We start from the raw sequence: 19,206 nt of genomic DNA, 5'->3' as shown, positions 1-19,206 counted from the left end.
TGCCCAAATGGTGTGATGTATGATGACTCCAATTCAAGGTGGTGGCCACGTGAACTTTGTTACAGTTGTAGCGACACATAGGGACACCTCAACAGCAAAGATTGTGATGATGTCATCCACCCCAGTTCAAGATGGCTGACATGTAAACTTTTGAGGCTCAAGTGCACTAACTTGTGGACAGGCTAACCAATTTGAACCAAATTTGCTACAGCTGAATGTACACATAGGGATAACCTAATGGTGTAGTTTGTGATGATCTCACCCACCCCGATCCAAGATGGCGGATGCATAAACCTTTGAGGCACAAGTGCACTAACCTGAGGACTGTCTAACCAATTTGAATCAAATTTGGAACAATTGTATTGAGTGACACACAGGGACACCTCAATGGTGCAGTTTGTAATGATGACATCCAGCCCGATCCAAGATGGCAGACACATGAACCTTTGAGGTGCAAGAGATCTAACTTGTGAACCTAGATTTGCACCAGATTTAGTTCGGATGTAGAGATAGTGAAAGGAAAGTAGGTTGATTAGTTCTTACTAGAACAACTTGTTGATACTTCTTTTAGAAACAAATTCTTGTCATAGGCTGCCACTCTTCGCCACCACACCCCACCCTTAGAAGATTGTCTATCACTTTTGTGTTTCTTCCTTCCTCCAAGGAGCTCAGTGTTACTGACGCTGGAGGATTTTGACTGACCCTATTTTATCCTCACCACATCCCTGTAAATTAGATCAGGCCGAAATTAGATCAACCACCTACCTTAGAGAGTGGTTGTTGTACTACTGCTGTTGGTACTATTTATATAACATTTTTCAACAAAATTAGATCAACCACCTACCTTAGAGAGTGGTTGTACTACTTCTGTTTATGTAGTATACTACTGCTACTATTTATGTACCACTTTTCAACAAAAGTTCTCATCAAAGTGGTTTACATAGAATAATAATAAAATGGCTCCAAAAGGCACATCCTACTATATAATAAAACCCTAAGGTACCTGCGTCCGTGTCTCTTGAAGGTGTTCTGTGCATGCGTGGCACACGCGTAAAGGCGTCCGTGTAGGCAGGGCGCCTGATTGGTCCTGGCGGCACACCCAGGAGAACCAGCGGGCCAGACTGTGGGCGCCCATGGTGGCTGCGGAGCCGAGGTGGCGGGCCTGGCCGGCCAAGGCAAGGAGGCGGCAGGGGAAGCCGGGCGAGGCGGCAGTGGGCCCGGCCGGAGCCGCGGGCAACTCTTCTAGTGCAACTCTTCTAGCGCTCTTCTAACACCACTCTTCTAGCGCCCGTTAATGTAACGGGCTAAATGACTAGTAGTCCAATAAGAGCACAAGCAAGACACCAGCAACAGCTGCTGCAAGAAAACTGTTCTGGGTTTGAATAGGGCCAGTTGCTCTTTTCTTCCTAAATAAAGGCGTAGTGTGACATCAGCCTGGCATGTAGAATTGCAGCAAGATAGACAGTTGCTTATTCTATTTGTTACAATGCACACACACACACAAAAAAAATCAGCATAGGAAGCTTGTCTTCTGTGTTTTATCCTCTCATTCGTCCAATGTGTATAGAATATCTTTGCCTTGCAGCTCTCTGAGGTAGGCTTGAAAGAGACTTGTCCAAGGCCCCTCAGTGAGTTTCGTAGTTGAACAGGAACCGAATCAATGTTCCCTCTAACAGGAATTCCCAGATGTTGTTGATTACAACTCCCATCATCCCCAAGCAAAGGCTGTTGCAGCTGGGAATGCTGGGAGTTTTAGTCAGCAACATCTATCTGGGAATCCCTGTTAGAGGGAACACTTAACAGAACCTGGGTTTTCTATATATTTGCTCTCATGTAAAGTAAGCTGCAGTCTGTTTATTTCCATCCTTTCTCCCATGGAACTGAAGGTTGCGTAAATTCCCCAGCAGTCTTCTATCCAGGCACATACCATACTCGGATCTGCTTAACTTCACAGGTTGATGCGCCTTGTGCATTCAGTCTTTGTGTATTTTTATGAATATTTTTGTAAATTATGAGCCTAGCTATAGGACTTGACCAGCTGAATCATTTGGGAAGAATTATTGGTGTGCTGTGTCCCCTGCTGCGTGAACAAAAAAGGCACCTTTTAAAAGTGGCGATACTCTTAATTTAGCAGGGGGAGAGCAATTGGCCCTATCCATCCCCAGCACAGCATGCCTCCAGTGACTGTTGCTGGTGTCTATCCTATGTTGCTTTTTTAGACTGTGAGCCTAAGGGACAGGGAGCCATTTTATTTATTTATATCTATGTAAACCACTTTGGGAAATTTTGTTGAAAAGTGGTATATAAATATTCATTGTATTTGTATAGCAATCACTAAAATTAGATCTAGAAGGCATTCACTAGCACACTGGGTATGTTCCTAATCTCTTAATGAAGAGCTGTTTCTTGGTTAGGTTCAAGGGACAAGCAATGCGTAAAGGTACATCTGAGAGTTGTATGTAGAAATAAGGTATGTTAGGTAGGGGCAAGTATACTAGAGGACCTTCTGTTTTCCTCAGGCTGCAGAATTCTTCCAAGAAACAGTTATGTGACCTGTGTAAGCAAACATTTTTAAACTTCAGGCAGAAAAGTGAAGTATGGTATTTCACCTTCTCTTTTTTATTTGTTTTGTAGATGAAATAAGAAAATATTTTGCTCAGTTTGGCTCTGTGAAGAGATGTACGCTGCCATTTGTGAGTACAATTGCCACTAATTGACTTAAGAAACCAAATAAATTTGATTTTTTGTGGTGGGGGAGGGTATTTGATTATTAAGAAAAACCTAATCAATAGGCCATTGAAATCTCACATAAAGGATTTTATAACTGTCTAATTGTACCTATTTTAGAATAGACTTATGGTTGAAGTTCTGTTTTTTCTTTGTAATTGTTTTTTTAAACTTATCATTAGACCAGACAATTACTTTATAACACAATTTATTAAAATATAACAGGGCTAGCATGGTGACTTACTAAGGGGGCTTTTACCAAAGAGAAAACTTTTGTTTTTAATTGCCCAAATAAAACTAGTGTTTCCCATCTGGAGAAAAAGATTTCATCCCTGTTTAAGGCACATAAGAACAGCCCTCCTGAATCAGGCCCAAGGCCCATCTAGTCCAGCATCCTGTTTCACATAGTGTCCCACCAGATGCCCCTGGAAGCCTACAGGCAGGAGTTGAGGGCATGCCCTCCCTCCTGTTACTCCCCTGCAACTGGTACTCAGGGGCATCCTGCCTTGGAGGCTGGTCTATAGCCCTCCGACTAGCAGACGTTGATAGACCTCTCCTCCGTGAATTAATCTAAACCCCCTCTTAAAGCCATCCAGGTTGTTGGCTGATACCACATCTTGTGGCAGATAATTCCACAAGTTGATTATACTTTGTGTGAAAAAGTACTTCCGTTTGTTGGTCCTAAATTTCCTGGCAATTTCATGGGGTGACCCCTGGTTCTAGTATTATATGAGAGGCAGAAAAATTTTTCTCTGTCTACTTTCTCCACACCATGCATGATTTTATAGACCTCAATCATGTCTCCCCACAGTCTTTTTTTCTAAATTAAAAAGCCCCAGGTGTTGTAGTCTTGCCTCATAAGGAAGGTGCTTTAGGCCCCTGATTATCTTGGTTGCCCTCTTCTGCACCTTTTCCAGTTCTACAATTCTTCATGTTTTTAATTCGGGGTATATATTTATCGGTATGTATCACACTGCAGTGGATTGTAGTTCTGTTTGAGTTGCATATTAAATTCATAAGACTCAGAAAAGTGAAAAAGGCAAATGTTCTGTCTGACTGCATAACTTACTAAAATAGGCATCTGAAGAATCTTATAATATGTCTAAACAACATTCAGAACTAGGGGTGTGCAAACAGGTTTGATATCAAACTGGTTTGGTATGAAGGCGAACCACCCCCTGTTCGGGTTGACCCCAGACCAAACAAACGGGAACACACACACACACACCCAGTTCAGAGGTTCATCAAACATTTTTTTAAAAACAATTTTTTGCTTTGCTTTCTTTTTTAACTTATTTCCTCCAGGGGGCTTCTCCAAAGTGGCTGGGGGGACCGCGGAGTTTCCCCCTCCCCCTGCCAACCTTCCTTTTTGTAAAAATCATCTGGTTTGGGCACCCTCTGCCTTTTCCAGACCTATTCCCTGGCAGGTTGGCCATTTTGGAGGCTGCTGCGCCTGCACAGTGGGAGCCTGTGTGGCCGTGTTGGGCAATAGGCCTGGAAAAGGGCCGAAGACACCTGAACTGGGTGATTTTTACAAAAAGGAAGGCCGGCAGGGGGTGGGACCTACATAACCCCACCACCACCACCACCTTGGAGAAGCCTCCTGGAGGAAGCTTAAAAAAAAAAGAATACACCCACCCACCCACCCCGAACCGATGGGGAGCAAAACCAAACTGGTCTGTTTTAGGTCCAGTTTGAGCTTGAACCGAGCCAGGTGGTTTTGTGTACACTCCTATTCAGAGCAACACACCTGTGCTGTCACCTTCAGAATTGTATTTGTATACACTTGGTAAAAATTATTAATGATTCTGGTCTCTCAATTCTTTCCACTGCATTTTGCAAAAATTTTATTTACAAATCTTTCAACATTTACCATATGTATTCAAGAACTGCTTTTCCATGGAGATCAGTATTCAGGTACCAATCTCAAGAATAAAAACACATGGACGCTTCATCTGGTACTTCATTTTGCCCTTTAAAATGCATACAAAACAGTTTTGAACATTCCCTGCACATGTGTATTTAAAAGGGAAAGCAGTAACTTATTTATACCTGTGCCTTTGTTTGACACAAGGGGCATGATCCAGCCAAAGCTAAGCACTGTGGAGCAGGGCTCAGGAAATCCACTCGTCTACCTGTTCCTGCTGAGTGAAAATGATGCCTGACAAGTGAAAAAATTCTGACTAGTAACCTATCAAAATAAAATAGCTCAAGGAACCATCTGATTAATAAAGTTTTTGTCTGGCTGATAAACTGAGCCAACATTTTTGAACAGTGGTTTTGGGTTTCATTGCAAAAAATTCTAAGTTCATGCTTAACTCTCACTGAAATCAATAGACTTGAAAGATTGAATCTTACAGTGAAAGATACATGTTTGTATTGTACTTGGGTATCAACAGCTTAATATAACATGTCTTTAGAAGTACCCCTTTTCCCGTAGCGTATACATAATTTAGTTTTGACCCTAGTAAAGGGGGAAACTGGTAAACAAAAACAAAACAAAACAAAAATGACCAGTGCCCTGCCCTTCTGTGTTTCTCTCCCCCACTCCCCACTGGGAATTTTCAGTCCTTCATTGTGATATAACCAGTAAGTTTCTAGCACAATAATAATTCTATCTATATAGACTTGAGGAGGAAGTGGCTAGAAAGCTTTCTGCTCTGTTCAGGAGAGAAGATAAGCTATATGCCTTAAAACCTAAAGGGGATCCATTACAACCCATGTTTACGGTATTGGCTGTAAAACCATGATTATAGGAACATAGGAAGCTGCCATATACTGAGTCAGACCATAGGTCCATCTAGCTCTACACAGAGTGGCAGCAGCTTCTCCAAGGTTGCAGGCAGGAATCTCCCTCAGCCCCTAAAATCACCTGCAAACAGAAAGCTAGTGAGCTAGGCAAAACATTAAGGGAAACCCACTCACATTTCTTAAAAGAGTGTGTGGTAGCCAAAAGAGTGTGGCAGGGAGTAAGCAAGCTGTTAGAGTGGCCTGATTTGGAAAAACAGACTTGGGAAGAACTAACCTCGGGTTTGAGCGATAGAACCTCCTTTCGAGGTCCCAGAAAGAAACCTTCAAGGAAACGGGAGGGAACGGGTGCCCCCATACTAGGGAACTGGAACGTTCCCCTTCTCGTAATCAGGTTAGTAAACCTGTATGTCATTTATGCAATGCTCGTGTATAGGAATAGGGAGGGAAGACACGACCAAGAGGTTCACGCAGATGAGACAGTAAATCTCTTCTGGAAAAGTTTGTATGGTTATGTGCAAAAAGACAAGAGTATCTCTTCTAAACAGCAATGGGACAAATTGTGGAAATGGACGTTGGACGTAACCCCCCCCCCCCCGATTACCCGATGTGCCTTGTAATCCCCCACCCCCGAGTTACAGTACTACCTGCATATACTTCATAACTTGTGTGTTTCCAAATTCTTGTGTGTAAATCTTTGTAGATATATGATGTACAAACAACCACTTTGTATATAATTGTGCTTTGGCAACGTACTGTATGCTTTGGTAGTTTGTTGGTTCAATAAAAAAATCTTGTCCTATTAAAAAAAATAAATCTTGTCCTATTAAAAATAATAAATCTTGTCCTATATTGGAGATGCCGGGGAGGGAACTTGGAACCTTCTGCTCTTCCCAAAGTGGCTCCATCCCCTAAGGGGAATATCTTATAGTGTTCACACATTAAGTTTCCCATTCTTATGCAGCCTACTTAGCTAAGGGGAGAAGTCATGCTTGCCAGCACAAGACCAGCTGTCCTCTCTAAGGTGGTGTATCTTAAACTGTAAATTAGGGATCAGTAATTGAAAGCCCTGGGCCAAATGAAGCCCCTTAGGATCTGGGAGGCCAGACAGCATTTTTAATGTGGAATGAAACTGCGTTGGAATGGAAGAATTGGCAACTTTAGCAAGTGAACTTGTCAGCAGGCTTCTTTGGGTGGCACTGGTTGAAGTGGTGTTCCTCACACTACTTTCAAAGTGGCCTTTTAGAGAAAGTTGCTGAACAGGGCTATAAAGCTTACATAACCTATGGAAGGGATTTGAATGAATTAGGTCTTCGGTAAAGCTGATTCATAACAGAAATCGCTCTAACTACTGACATTCTATCTAGTACTTTTTGAAGCCCATTACAAACAGGTGGAGTATAAATTGCAGTTATAACCTGTGCAACTGATATTGTGAATATCTAAATGTTGCCTATTCATGCCCCTCATACAGTATTAGCTTATTGTAAGAAGGGTATAGAAGTAAACAGTGTTTAGGTTACATTTAAGCAGTAGTTAGCTACTGGAAAAAAATTATATTGTCTGGAAGTCTGAATTTTTGTATCAATATGTCTTGAATGATTAGAATAAAGAAACAGGATTCCACAAAAGTTTTTGCTGGGTTGGATTTTCTACTGAAGAAGGCTTCAAGAATGCTTTGCAGAAAAACACTCACATCCTGGAAGGAGTTAAGGTAAGAGGCTTGTGCAACCATAGATACCTGTCTTTTCCTTTTGAAATAACAATCTTAAGCTGCGCACTAAAATGGAAATGTGCAAACTATGACTGTGGTTAGTATGTTTGTTATATCTATATTATTAATTCTCCTGGGTGTGCCTTAGAATGTGCATCCCAGTGCCCAGCTGATTGGCTGGGCGGCGGAAGTGCCTGATTGGCTGAGGCGCACCCAGGAGGCAAGTGGCAGGCCCTGCCTGGCCACAGAGGCAAGTTGGACGGGGGAGGGAGGGCAAGAGAGTGGGGCGGGAGGGGAGAACAGCCAGCCCCAAAGAGCGCACAGATGCTCTGCGCGGGTCGGCTAGCTTTATATATTTCACAATGTGTAAGAAAGTGTCACAATTATCTTAATAAATGATGCAAGGCGTGTGTTAACATCAAAAACTTAGGTTAAGGGTGGGCAGGCTTAAGGCTTCCAGGAACTTTGTTTTGCTAGAGCCTTGGGAGCTACCGGCATGAAATAGCAGCTTGGGGCCAAGTCACAAAATAGTAGCTTGTATGAACATTTATATTTATGGAATAAGGATTTTAATATCAGAACGTGAATTCTAGGAGAGCTTTGCTGCAAAATTGTCTGCTTGGGTGGGTAGGGGGAAGAAATAGACAAATGTGAACAACTCTGAGCACCTGAAGAGAGAGATTAAAAATTGTGTGACCTGAAGCCAGCCAATCAACTTGTAGTATTGGCTGAGAGGGAGAAGCCTAGAGAGCTACTGCAGATAAGCTTGGAAACTACCAGTAGCTCCTGAGCTGGCTAATGCCACCCCAATTTTGTGTTTCTGTCATGGGGAGTAGGAAAAAGGCTTGACGCTTGCAGCAATGGAGGATTGTGAGAGGGGGAGGGAATCTTGCCCTGTTGTCCTCCCTCCCTCGGCTGCAGTTGAAAATATCAGTAGCCATTGGGATGCAGTGGTTAGAATTCTGGACTGAGAATGGGATTCAAACCCATTTTGAGCCCCTTCCCCAGAGAACTGGCAAACCTTTACTCAGTCTCTCTCTGTATAATATACCTTATAGAGTTGTGAAGATGAAGAGTGAGGTATGTGCTGTGCCCTGAATTCTCTGGCAGAAGGGCTATAACAACTTTTACATTCAGTTATTTATTGGAACTTATAACTGAAAGTAGTTCAGAAACACCTTAATCCTTGTACAAGGCTATGCTTCACAAAATGTTTTGTGTAATGGCAGCAGGCAGAACACACATTTTCAAAGTAGTGGAGGGAATATGCACAATTCAGCCCTTTTCTCCTGGGGGAGAGAGCCTAGAATAATTCTCCCCCTCCATTTGTTTTTCATAAGTTTATAAATATAGCAACAATAAGTCACCTTCTGCAGGACTCAGGTGCTGGATTATGTAGTTCAGCTTAATTTCTTAAACTGTGCATAAGGAAATTTAGGTATTTTTTGGTTGAAAAAATAACTTTCAAAATTGAAACCAACCTTGATTCAGGATGCTTGCAGAAATAGTGAATATTCAGTGTAATACCTACCCACCCTGTCAAGCAGGTGAATGTTTCCAGTGGCATTCTATTATTCCTTGACTTCTTGAACACAAATCCTGAACACTGCCACCATTGCAGTGATATCCAGTTGTAGTGGTAAGGCAAACTGCAATCTTAGTACGTTACATATACTCCAAAGAACACAATGGAGTCCGGTTGAGGAAGTGCTTATGGAGGCTCCTCCAGTTATGGTGAAGCTTATACTTATTGTCACAGTAACATAATATAGCCTAGCCAACACTACACTTTCATGTGCTTAGCTTATGTAGAACATCTCCATAATGAATATTTCCCTGTAAGCATAGAAATCAATGTATATTAAGCTTGTGTTTCCTTGCTGTCTTACTAGCAGTTTTGTCTTTATCTTTCAGCTTGACGTTCAGCACCAGAAAAAAAGTGTTTTTCCAGGCCAATATTCAGGCAGAAGAATTGCTGACACTAATTAAAGGAAAGAGACTTTATTTCACTGCCATGTAAAGAAACTAAAATAAACTTATGGATATGTATTCATCTCAGTTAAATGAATCCAGCTGTTTCTCTAAGCTCAAAATGACAGTCACAGCAGAGCAACAGTGAATCACAATACCCTTCCCTCTTGCAAGTACATTACAGCAGAAGCAGGGAAAACTATGTACAAGGGAAATTTCAGATAGAATAAACAGCTTTAACTAAGTAGAACTCAAGATAGGGCCAGAATATAGTTCCTGATACAAGACAATAGTCTAGTGCTTCACTTGTGTGGAAACAAATGGGAAGGGCATAGCTAGAATCCAGAATACAGAACACAACTCAGTGGTCCAATTTTGCCTTCCCTCTGTTCCTTGGGTAAGGTGTCCTATTGAGCTCATGGTGCTTTATATCCACTGCATTGGGGATTATCAACTGGTTAAGACAATTCCCCTGGAGCCTGTCTTTAAAATGCTTGAAGTACTGAATTCAGTCTTGCTATCTAGAGAAAGCAGTTCTTTATTCTTTCCTCCTTTTCTTGCCTTCATGCTCATGTTCTTTAGGGCGGCTGCTATCAGATGGCCTTTTTGAGCCCCCGTGCTGTTTGGCTTCCTCCAAGAACTTGTCTAGACCAAAAGGATCCTCCTCAAACTGAACTGGTCCTTCTCGACCTCTTTGTCTGCGATCTGAGCCAGAAAATTCCTTGTCAGGCACAAACCTATGACAGACAGGAAGCAAACAGTAAATCTAGTGTTCCAGTTGCAAAAAATAAAATAAAAAATAGCTTGGGCTTCAGATGTCTCACATTTGCTTCCATACCTATTTGTAGTTTTTATTTGTGCTTCTAAATCATCACCATACATGTCCTTATTCACATTTTTACTGGGTCTGTAGATGTTCTGGGCCATGTCTTTACCACTTCTCCAGGGTTGGTCATACACATTGTAAATTTCGTCTTCTCCTCCAGCAAAACCACTGTCCATGCCCTAGAGTAACACAAAATGGTCTGCATTAACTGGATGCTAATAATTCTCAGTACTTCTCTGCTGTAAGCCTATCCTAACTGCATTAGGTAACAATGGTTATTTAGAAAGAGTAGTATTTGCTTTTGCTGGGAGTTCAGAAGTATCCCATACAACATGAAGTCCATGGATCAGCATGTTATTGTTGGGCAGCCACAATTATCTCAAAGCCAGTTCCTAGCAATCTCTCACTAGCATGAGCATAAAACAAAACTGCAGGATACAAGTATGGCTTGATTCTCAATGCTAGGCACAAGTAATAGACTAGGTCTGAATTGCAGTGGTGGCTTTGAGCGCACACCTTCATTTTCCAAACATAAGTGAAAGTGCTGCACTTTTGCAGTGAGTGCATATTTGTCCTCACTGATATCAACCATGCAGGACTGCTGCAATAAACTTTTCTGCCTATCCTGCTACATACCCCAACACTCAGTTCTTGCAGTATGTGAGCCCTTCCTATCCATTGTCCCTCACAATGGGGGCAGTTTGCTAGTGTATTAGGTTACATGCCATGGGACAGAAAACTGATGGGTTCTGCTGATGGATGGAACTGATGGATTTCCCTGCTAACTGAGCAAAAAGGCACCTTTTAAAAGTGGTGATTCTCTTTATTAAGCAGGGGGAGAGCAACTGGCCCTATTCGGCCCCAGCACAGCGTCCCTCCAGTGGCTGTTGCTGGTGTCTGTCTTGTGTTTCTTTTTAGATTGTGAACCCTTTGGGGACAGGGTTCCATCTTTATTTATTTTTAGTTCTCTATATAAACCGCTTTGGGAACTTGTGTTGAAAAATGGTATAGAAATATCTGTCGTGTTGGTGAGGGTCTCTGGCCAGCATTCCCTTGCAGAGAAATAGTAGAGTTTGAACAACTCGCAGCCTCCCTTTTCTCTCAGCCACTGGAGAATTTACAAGCTGCTTTTCCACCATGAAATTATTCAAGGTAGCCCATCTGTAAAGTTCGTACACTAAATAGCCCCAACTATTGGGAGAACTGACAGGCGCTGTGAGTGCCATGTGTTTAGGATGGTGGCTGAAAGGAAGCAAACACTTCACTTCTTTCGACAGACCCAGACCACCCTGAAATGTGTGATACCCAAGGAGATCATCCCAGGATGTGATGAATATCTCTTCAGGGTTCTCTTGACTGTTGGTTCCCTGGATCTACCAGGCAACCAGATTCTTCTCACAGGGCGTAGAAGCTTCACTGCCAAAAGGATCTGGTGGAAGCAGGGGGCTGAATTGGGCTATTGTATCCAAACCGTCCAAGTCTCATCTCCCCAATACTTTTGGCAGCAAAGATAACCCTGCACACAGTGGTGAAATGTTCATGAGTCTTTATTTTTATCATCCAATGCCATAAATATTTAGCAGCGATTATAGGCAAGGATTTCAGCAGCTGTTGCCAAAACCACCATACATTTAGGGTTGAATACTACTATTGGGAGAATTAGAAGAACATTTAGGGTTCCCAAGATCCTAAGCACCTTAAAACTTAAGGTGAACTCCGTATTATCTACATTATTTTTTTTAAGTGTTTATACTTTCCTTCTTTGGCTCCAAGACCTCTGAGCAGTTAACAATCAACAGCAAATAAAGTTAGGCAGAAGCATTAAGGAAAGTATGCTAACAAGTTGCTACAAATTTTCTGCTTCATCATGCCTCCAGATACATGGAAAGAACTGCTTACCTTATGCTGGTTGAAGAGCCTCTGGTCATATTGAACTTCATTGGATGTTCGAGGGTTGGGAACACCCAAGGCAATGACTTCACTAATGTCTCTGTTCTCATTCCTTTGCAACTTTGATCTAAGTCAGGGTTAACGATATTGCATGTTGTTAGGCTACAATAAGATCAACCATTAATTAGCATGCTGAAACTCTTGAATTCTCACAGTGAAAAAGGTTAGCTGAACTTCTAACTTTCTTGTTCTGAATAGGCACGGTGATCTGCATTTGGAATTTTGACCAAACATTACTGGGCTTCCTGTCATAGTTGCCCCCATCCCCATTGGTTTGTTCTAGAAACATTAGTTTCTTGTACCTTTTGTCTGGAGCTGCTCTAGAAAGATTCCGGTCATGTTGTCTCTCTTTTCGCCTGTCATGTCTGATTTCATCTCGTTCTCTAGCTTCTCCATCCTCTGTAACGTTTGAGAGTCAAAATGTATCAATCATAATCTATGTGGGTTATTTCACAATAAATATCACTGCAGCAACTGGACTCAGGATTTAGGATCTGATGCTTCTGCACTAGTACCGGAAGTATTAAATGGTTTTTCTGGCACAGCCAAGTTTAGATAAAATAGAGAATTTCACTTAAGGTTATGTGCCATTAAAAAAAGGGCCTGATGCTGCAATCTTATGCACACTTACTTGGGAATAAGCACCAGTGAACTTTACCTGGAACTCCTAAATAAATGTCCATAGAACCAGGCTACATGCTCTTTGTCCGAGGAGCACCAAGCATGGAAAAAATGCAGTTTTTCAGCAGAGAGACTGGCTGACTAAAGCAGTTCCCAGCTACTGCAGACTCATAGCAGCCTTCCCCAAACAGCACTCAATTGCTTAAACTCAAGAGCAAACACGCCTTTGGAATCTTTTATAAAGGCAGCATGAAGGGAGCACATTACCTTTCTCCATGTGAGTTTTGATCCCAGCTCTTCGCTCTCTGGCCTTTTGTGCCATTTCCCTGAGTTTCTCCTCATGTTTCTCTTTTTCTTTTTGGGCCATCTTCCGCTCCACCTGGGCTCTCATCTCTACAGCCTCACGAGCCTGCACAAGATTCAGAGCAAAGGCAGACTATCAAGGACTGTAGCAAAAATCCTGAAGCTTTCTATCAAAACAGAGCCGCATGCTTCGAATGGTAATATAAACCCACATATGTAACCCAGAATCCAAAGCACTCAGATGTCTTTGGCCAGACAAAAAGCTAGAAAGGTGTAGCGTCTATACTATGTCACAAAGGTCTGTTCCCAAGCAGCTGAAGTTGTTATGCTGCTCAGATTTTTTCAATGGAAATAAGTAACCAGAAAGATGCACAACGAATAATAATAATTTTTAAAAAATAATGCCCTGACCTTTCTGTCAGCAATGTAGAGAGCCTCGGCCAACTTGGCAAAGTTTTCATTAATGTGAACAGTCTGCAGTCCTCTGCCATCTGCAGCCAGACGCTTGTCTAATGGAATGGTGTAACCCTGGAGTGAAAATAGACAAGACACTTAATCAACAAGCAAGAGACGTGGTGTGCTAAGAAATCTGCCACAAATATTTATTCATCATTAAAATACTCCAGTTAACTTGTTCTTTGTGCATCTGTATAGTTAGATGCACTGTTCTCTGATTTTTGGCTCAGATAATTTAAAAAAACAACCACCACCTTTACTGTTAATGCTAATAATTTACAACACATACCAAGGCCCTAGCTTGTGGAGTTAGTTGCAGTGACAACAGTTCCGTGCTTTCAAACCTTGTCTAAAACTAGTGTTGCATCCGCGCAACAAGAGAAGCTGCATGCACTTAAGAAGTTTATGGGGCTGTGTGAAGTTGCAGTGCTCCATGACATTGCACAACTGCTACCAGAAGACCTTCTCCAGGACACACACAAGGTTGTGCAATGCACCATGTTTTTTTGCTAGTTTAAGAGCTAGCCACTGAGTGCACAACATCATTCCATTACATTCTTGTGCTAGCACAAGAGCATCATGCCAACACAAAACTAGTCTGGATGTAGGCAGCTGTATTTTATTTTACATTATCCTTCTTTCCTACTTGTTACATATTCCTGGAGAATCCAGGAAAATCAGGCTCTTCCCCACTCCCTAAACATCTGGACGAACCTACAATCCTAAGCACATTAATTTGTCATCAATGGGAATAACCTTCCCACTGATGCCAGATTCTAATATGTTTAGGCTTGGAGAGATTCGTTTGTTTCCTGTGAACTAAGATGTTACATAAAATCAACAGAACACCTGCATCTGTCTCATAGTCAGTGTTCTTAAGAGTGGAGTAATGCCTCTGAGTTCCAGTTGCAGGGGAGTAACAGCAGGAGAGAGGGCATGCCGTCAACTCCTGCCTGTAGGCTTCCAGCGGCATCTTGTGGGCCACTGGGTGAAACAGGATGCTGGACTAGATGGGCCTTGGGCCTGATCCAGCAGGGCTGTCCTAATGAGTTGTCTTAGTAAGACCCATCACTGAAGCTTCAACGATGAGAAACATGATCAGGAATTATCAGTGCTCCCTGCTCCTTCCCCTGCCACACTAAACTGCCAATAGAATTGTTCTCTATGATCAGGACAACAAAAGGATCTTGCAAGAGAATAAAATAGCTAAGACAAAGTAGAAAAGACACAAAAAGGCTGTGACAATTGAAGTCTACTGGTTCTTTGTCCCACAAGTTTTCACAAGCAACACCAAACTCCTCAGATGGTAGATGGAGATGGTAGTGAGAATGTACATTCACACAGCCTGGAGTACACTGAAGTTGATTAGTGTAGGTGGGCACAAATGAGAACCAGTCAGTTTTAAATGATGTACCACACCTGTATTATATCCCATCCTTTCTCCAAGTTGCCCAAGTGGCATACATAGGGGTTGTATCAATTTCTCCTAATAAAACTCTGCAGTTGGTAAGGCTGAGAGTGTAATAACTGGCCCCAAGTCACACTATAAAGTTAATGGTCAAGGGGAGTTTCCAACACAGTTCTCTCTGGTCCAAGTCAAACATTGATGATGAGTGCAATAAAGAACTACAATTGTTTCAAGAATAGACTCCCCCACTTTTTTCCCCTTTCTTTTTTTGCTTCAAGTTAAAATGCACCAGGTCAAACTGGTGTCACATCATGCACTACAGCATTATGACAACTGTAAACACTTTCTTCTGTTTATTCAAAATAGGAATATACTCTCTAGAATATGTCTTGCTCTTGCCATCTTGGCAGTCCTAAGACATAGGAAAAAGAAGAGTCATGCTATATCCCTGTATACCCCTTTCTAAAAGCAGCTGGTTTACCCAGTTCTGGAGGTTTTAAAGTAACATTCAAATTGCAGATCATCTGAGGAGTTTCCCACCAGCAGGATGCAATATCGGAGACTGATGTTATAACAAGTTTTAATTACCTTTGCATTTTTCCAGTTTGAAATGCAAGGAGGAATTTTCCATTCTTGTTGCTCCTTCACAGTCATCTGAACAGGGACAAGGTAAAGAGATTTTAGATTTTTTACCAAAGAGGGGAGGAGGATGCTTTTCCATTTTAACACACAGTGGCAGAATAATAATGAAATGTCAAATAGCAGGTGCCAACAAAATGCACAGCAAAATAGTTTTTGCAGCAACTGTAGCATTCATCCGCACTGTACTTCCTGGAAAGCTATAATTAAGAAACATGTGTTACTCAGCAATTCTGAGTACAAGAACTGAATTTTTAACCTCTAGATAGCAAGGTCTTCTCAGGAACTCCCTGGTCTGTAGAAAGCCATCCCCCATTCCAAACTGCAAACTTCCATGCACAACTCCCCATCCCACCTTCTAAGATTAATTCATATGAACCTCATCAATGGTTCTACAAGGTACGTCAGAAAGCAGTAGCCCAAGGAATATTCTGGGCTTCCATAAACCTCACTATGCTGCCGCAAACAGTTAATAGGAGTAAACAAAAGTGCATTGTGCTAGAATGCCTATAGAACAGATGGCTCCAGATTTCATTAGCAAGCAAACCAAATATTTGGGCAAAACTCAACTAAGCCTCCTCAAAATGATATTGTACTGGCACCCCAGTCCACTCCCATCTTGAAATTCTATTTCAAAATGTAGTAGCCTGTGATTACCAAGACATGAGGGGAAAACAATTTGTGCCCCCAAAGGCCCTCAATGGAATATCTCCCACAGAGTTAATACTTGATGTTCTTATACTTGCATAGAGTGGGATATGCACCAGACCTTTAAAAAGTCAAATTAGAGAACGGCTGCAAAGTTATTACCTTTCTACTGGGAGAGTGCATTACAGGAGCTGGAGGAGATGGTGGCCCTCGAGGAATTTTCTTGTTAATCCTAATGTGTGAAAAACACAGCATAATTAATGCTTTAAATGAATTAATTAATGCTTTCCATCCCTCAACCTTCCATGACATAAGAGCCATACATTTTGTACACTCACTTGAATCTTGGTGGCTCCATGGGGTCCTTCTGCATCTCCACCATTCTAATAACTCTCTGTTTTGCACCAGAGTTGAAGGCCACACCTTGCTGTGATGGTGTGTATCTGAAATAAATAATCACAAGAAATTCAAGCTTTCAAGTCAATTCCTCTTTCCATTTGGCCTCTCCTTGGCATTTGTTAACTGGGCCAACATTTCAGTTTTGCTAACAGACATTGGACTGCCAAGCATACAGACGTTAGAAGAGAACCACCGAAATGAATGAAAACCGCCCAGAGACGCAAGTTTTGGGCAATATCAAAATATTTTAAATAAATATCATGTATTTATTTATTTAAAATATGTAATCCCACCCCTCCAGTGCAATACAGCTCAGGGTAGCTCACAAGAGTGTTAAAACAGTGCAGACAATAAAACAATCAACATATTAAAACAATATTAAGTAAAATAACTAAAAACAGGACCCAATTAAAACCAGATTTGAAAGTTTAAAACCCACCAAACCGCCTAGAGACAGAAGTTTGGGGCAGTATATAAATTTGAAAAAGAAACAAACAAAGTTGTAGATAACACACTAAAAGCCTCTCTAAAAAGATGCTTCTTCAGATGCTTCTTCAAAACCCCTGAGGAGGGGTGGCGCATGGCAAAGCTCTCCTGGGATGGCACAGTAGTAGCTGAAGAGTCATGGAGCACAATGGCTTCAGAGCTCTGTTTCAGTCACAGAACAGAACCTGATGTTCTAATTTCAAATTGATTGGGTAGCAGCTATCTTTCCAGTTGGATGTCTTACATTTTGGATTTGTATCTTTGAGGATAGCTTCACAGGCATTACTGTGCTATTCACCGTTTATGGGCCAGAAAGAGCACAATACATTCGACCAGAAAAAAGTTCATTATCAGAAACAAGTCAAGAAAGGAACACACAGCACGCAGCTTTCTCTGCATAGCCAAGTACATGATGTTATTTCTAACTGGACTAATATCACATTTCATTAAACAGCAATAACTTTCTAACATTGGTATAAGTGCTTGTGCCCTCAGATAATAATTACATTTTATTATCACAAAAAGGATATGTACTAAACTTGTATGCAAAAGGCTTTAAAAATATCCAAAGTGCCCCATACCGAATGTACTGAGCTGGAGCTAGTTTGTCAGCTGCTCGGACTGGCATGGCTGCTGCAATTTTCTGGGAGACGGATTTTTCCAGTGCTGCTCGGGTCTTTTCTGTAAGCTGCAATCAGAAATGTTACATTAAACACTGGGACAAGATGTGGGTGGCTTCAATAGTTATGTGCATCACTGATCACAATACCTCTCTGACAGCATCTTCATCGGGTCTTTGCAGCTCAGGGTCATCCACATTCATAACTTCCTTTGGAACCAGATCTGTGTATTTGCTGTAAATGACCTGAAACATTGAAAATAGCACTGTGAAGGGAGAATACTGTAAAGGAAAAAAGGTATTTCCCACTGGGGATTTTCAAGAAACTAGATCAGCTTTCTGATAAGGAATGGACCCTACAAGTGCCAAGCATCAAATATATCACAGGCAGCTGGAAATATGTTTAGAATTTTTATGTGCTGGAGGCAGTGATAATAAAATACTAAATTGTGTTGTACTGGTTACAGAAGGTGGTGCTGGGGAATTCCTGCTTAGCACCTTGGCCTTTGGCTTATAAGTCACACAAGCCCCTATTCTGTCTTCCAAGCTGTTTAACAGCTATATGAAATCGCAAAGGGAAGTTGTCTGTGAACTTGGGATTGGATAACACCAATACGCAGATGACATCTAGCTCGCTCACTCTTGCTCGCTCTCTCCCCGCTTTCCATCTTATGCCAGGGAAGTGGCTAAAGTTCCGAATCAGTGCCTGGAGTTGGTAGCAGACATAATGGAAGTGCTAAAGGTTGGCAGCACCACCAGTCTGGGAGAAGGGGCTCAGCATGTGTTAGATCAAGTATTTATTTTACTGTCATTTTATTACTTTTTGGTGTTGGTAAGTCACCATGGGCATTTTTTTTTTTAAAAGGTGGGACAAATAAACAAGTCCTACTGCAACCCATAGTGAGTCTAGATTGCAGCTTTCCTCAAAGAGGCAAGTATTTTCCACTAGAGACAATTCTACATAGGGATGTGCCAAAATGCGATTCGGCTGTCTGAGTTATGAGCACCTCCCTTTAAAGTCGAGGGCTTACATAGCCCCTTGAAAGCAGAGGAGAGCAGGTCCATACCTGCTCTGCTCACTGCCATCCCGGTGCTCCCCCCAGCTATGCCCACACACTGGAGGGGCATCTCCCAGCTGCCTCTACACGGCACTGGCACACACATGGCTGCCAGGCATGCACAGAGGCCAAATGCATGTCAGCACTGTGCAAGGGCAGCTGGGAGACGCCCCACCAGTGCGTGAGCTTAGCTGGGGTGAGAGCCGAGATGGCGGCAATGGTGGTGAACATAGGAACAGGTACGGACCTGCTCTCCTCCGCTTTAAACGGGCTGTATAAGCCTTTGATTTTAAGGGGAGGTGCCCGCGATCTGGACAGCCGAATCACGTTTTAGTACATCCCTATTCTAAGCAGCAGCCCTCCATCTCCATGGCATTTTCATAATAATAAAAGAGACTCATCGCCCAAATAATAATTTAGCACAGGAGTCATTTATCGATTCTCGTCCATATATTCCAAAATTAACAGTCCCTTAAATGAGTATCAATAAGAACACATCTTGCAAAGCCAAGTGAAGGACATTGAAAGAGCAATATTTCTTCTCGGTAATTAACTATAAAATACCCAAGAATCTCATAGCTCTCACTTGAAGAGCTCAAAATATTCCTGGCAGTGAAAGAGGGATAAAATGTT

General features: G+C 42.0%; 2 protein-coding genes across 3 annotated transcripts in view; one reads left to right on the top strand and one right to left on the bottom strand.

Moving 5' to 3' along the window:
• The window catches only part of SLIRP (SRA stem-loop interacting RNA binding protein), a 10,991-nt gene extending 1,744 nt beyond the window's left edge, over positions 1-9,247 (top strand). For both annotated transcript variants that reach the window (XM_053287368.1, XM_053287369.1), the window contains exons 2-4: positions 2,635-2,693; positions 7,082-7,189; positions 9,104-9,247. In XM_053287368.1, the coding sequence (XP_053143343.1) occupies positions 2,635-2,693; positions 7,082-7,189; positions 9,104-9,178 (242 nt within the window). In that variant the 3' untranslated portion in view covers positions 9,179-9,247. The remainder of the gene's footprint in view (positions 1-2,634; positions 2,694-7,081; positions 7,190-9,103) is intronic.
• Positions 9,175-19,206, bottom strand: part of SNW1 (SNW domain containing 1) — a 22,189-nt gene continuing 12,157 nt past the window's right edge. The window contains exons 4-14 of the mRNA XM_053287346.1: positions 17,666-17,761; positions 17,478-17,584; positions 16,350-16,454; positions 16,174-16,243; positions 15,313-15,378; positions 13,272-13,388; positions 12,825-12,966; positions 12,239-12,335; positions 11,886-12,003; positions 9,999-10,165; positions 9,175-9,897 (exon numbers count right to left, since the gene is read on the bottom strand). Of these exons, the coding sequence (XP_053143321.1) occupies positions 9,699-9,897; positions 9,999-10,165; positions 11,886-12,003; positions 12,239-12,335; positions 12,825-12,966; positions 13,272-13,388; positions 15,313-15,378; positions 16,174-16,243; positions 16,350-16,454; positions 17,478-17,584; positions 17,666-17,761 (1,284 nt within the window). The 3' untranslated portion in view covers positions 9,175-9,698. The remainder of the gene's footprint in view (positions 9,898-9,998; positions 10,166-11,885; positions 12,004-12,238; positions 12,336-12,824; positions 12,967-13,271; positions 13,389-15,312; positions 15,379-16,173; positions 16,244-16,349; positions 16,455-17,477; positions 17,585-17,665; positions 17,762-19,206) is intronic.

Source organism: Hemicordylus capensis, chromosome 1, assembly GCF_027244095.1.
Source record: "Hemicordylus capensis ecotype Gifberg chromosome 1, rHemCap1.1.pri, whole genome shotgun sequence".
NCBI lineage: Eukaryota > Metazoa > Chordata > Lepidosauria > Squamata > Cordylidae > Hemicordylus > Hemicordylus capensis.
Note: the sequence above shows the minus strand (reverse complement) of the source record. Positions and strands in the feature narration are given on the sequence as shown.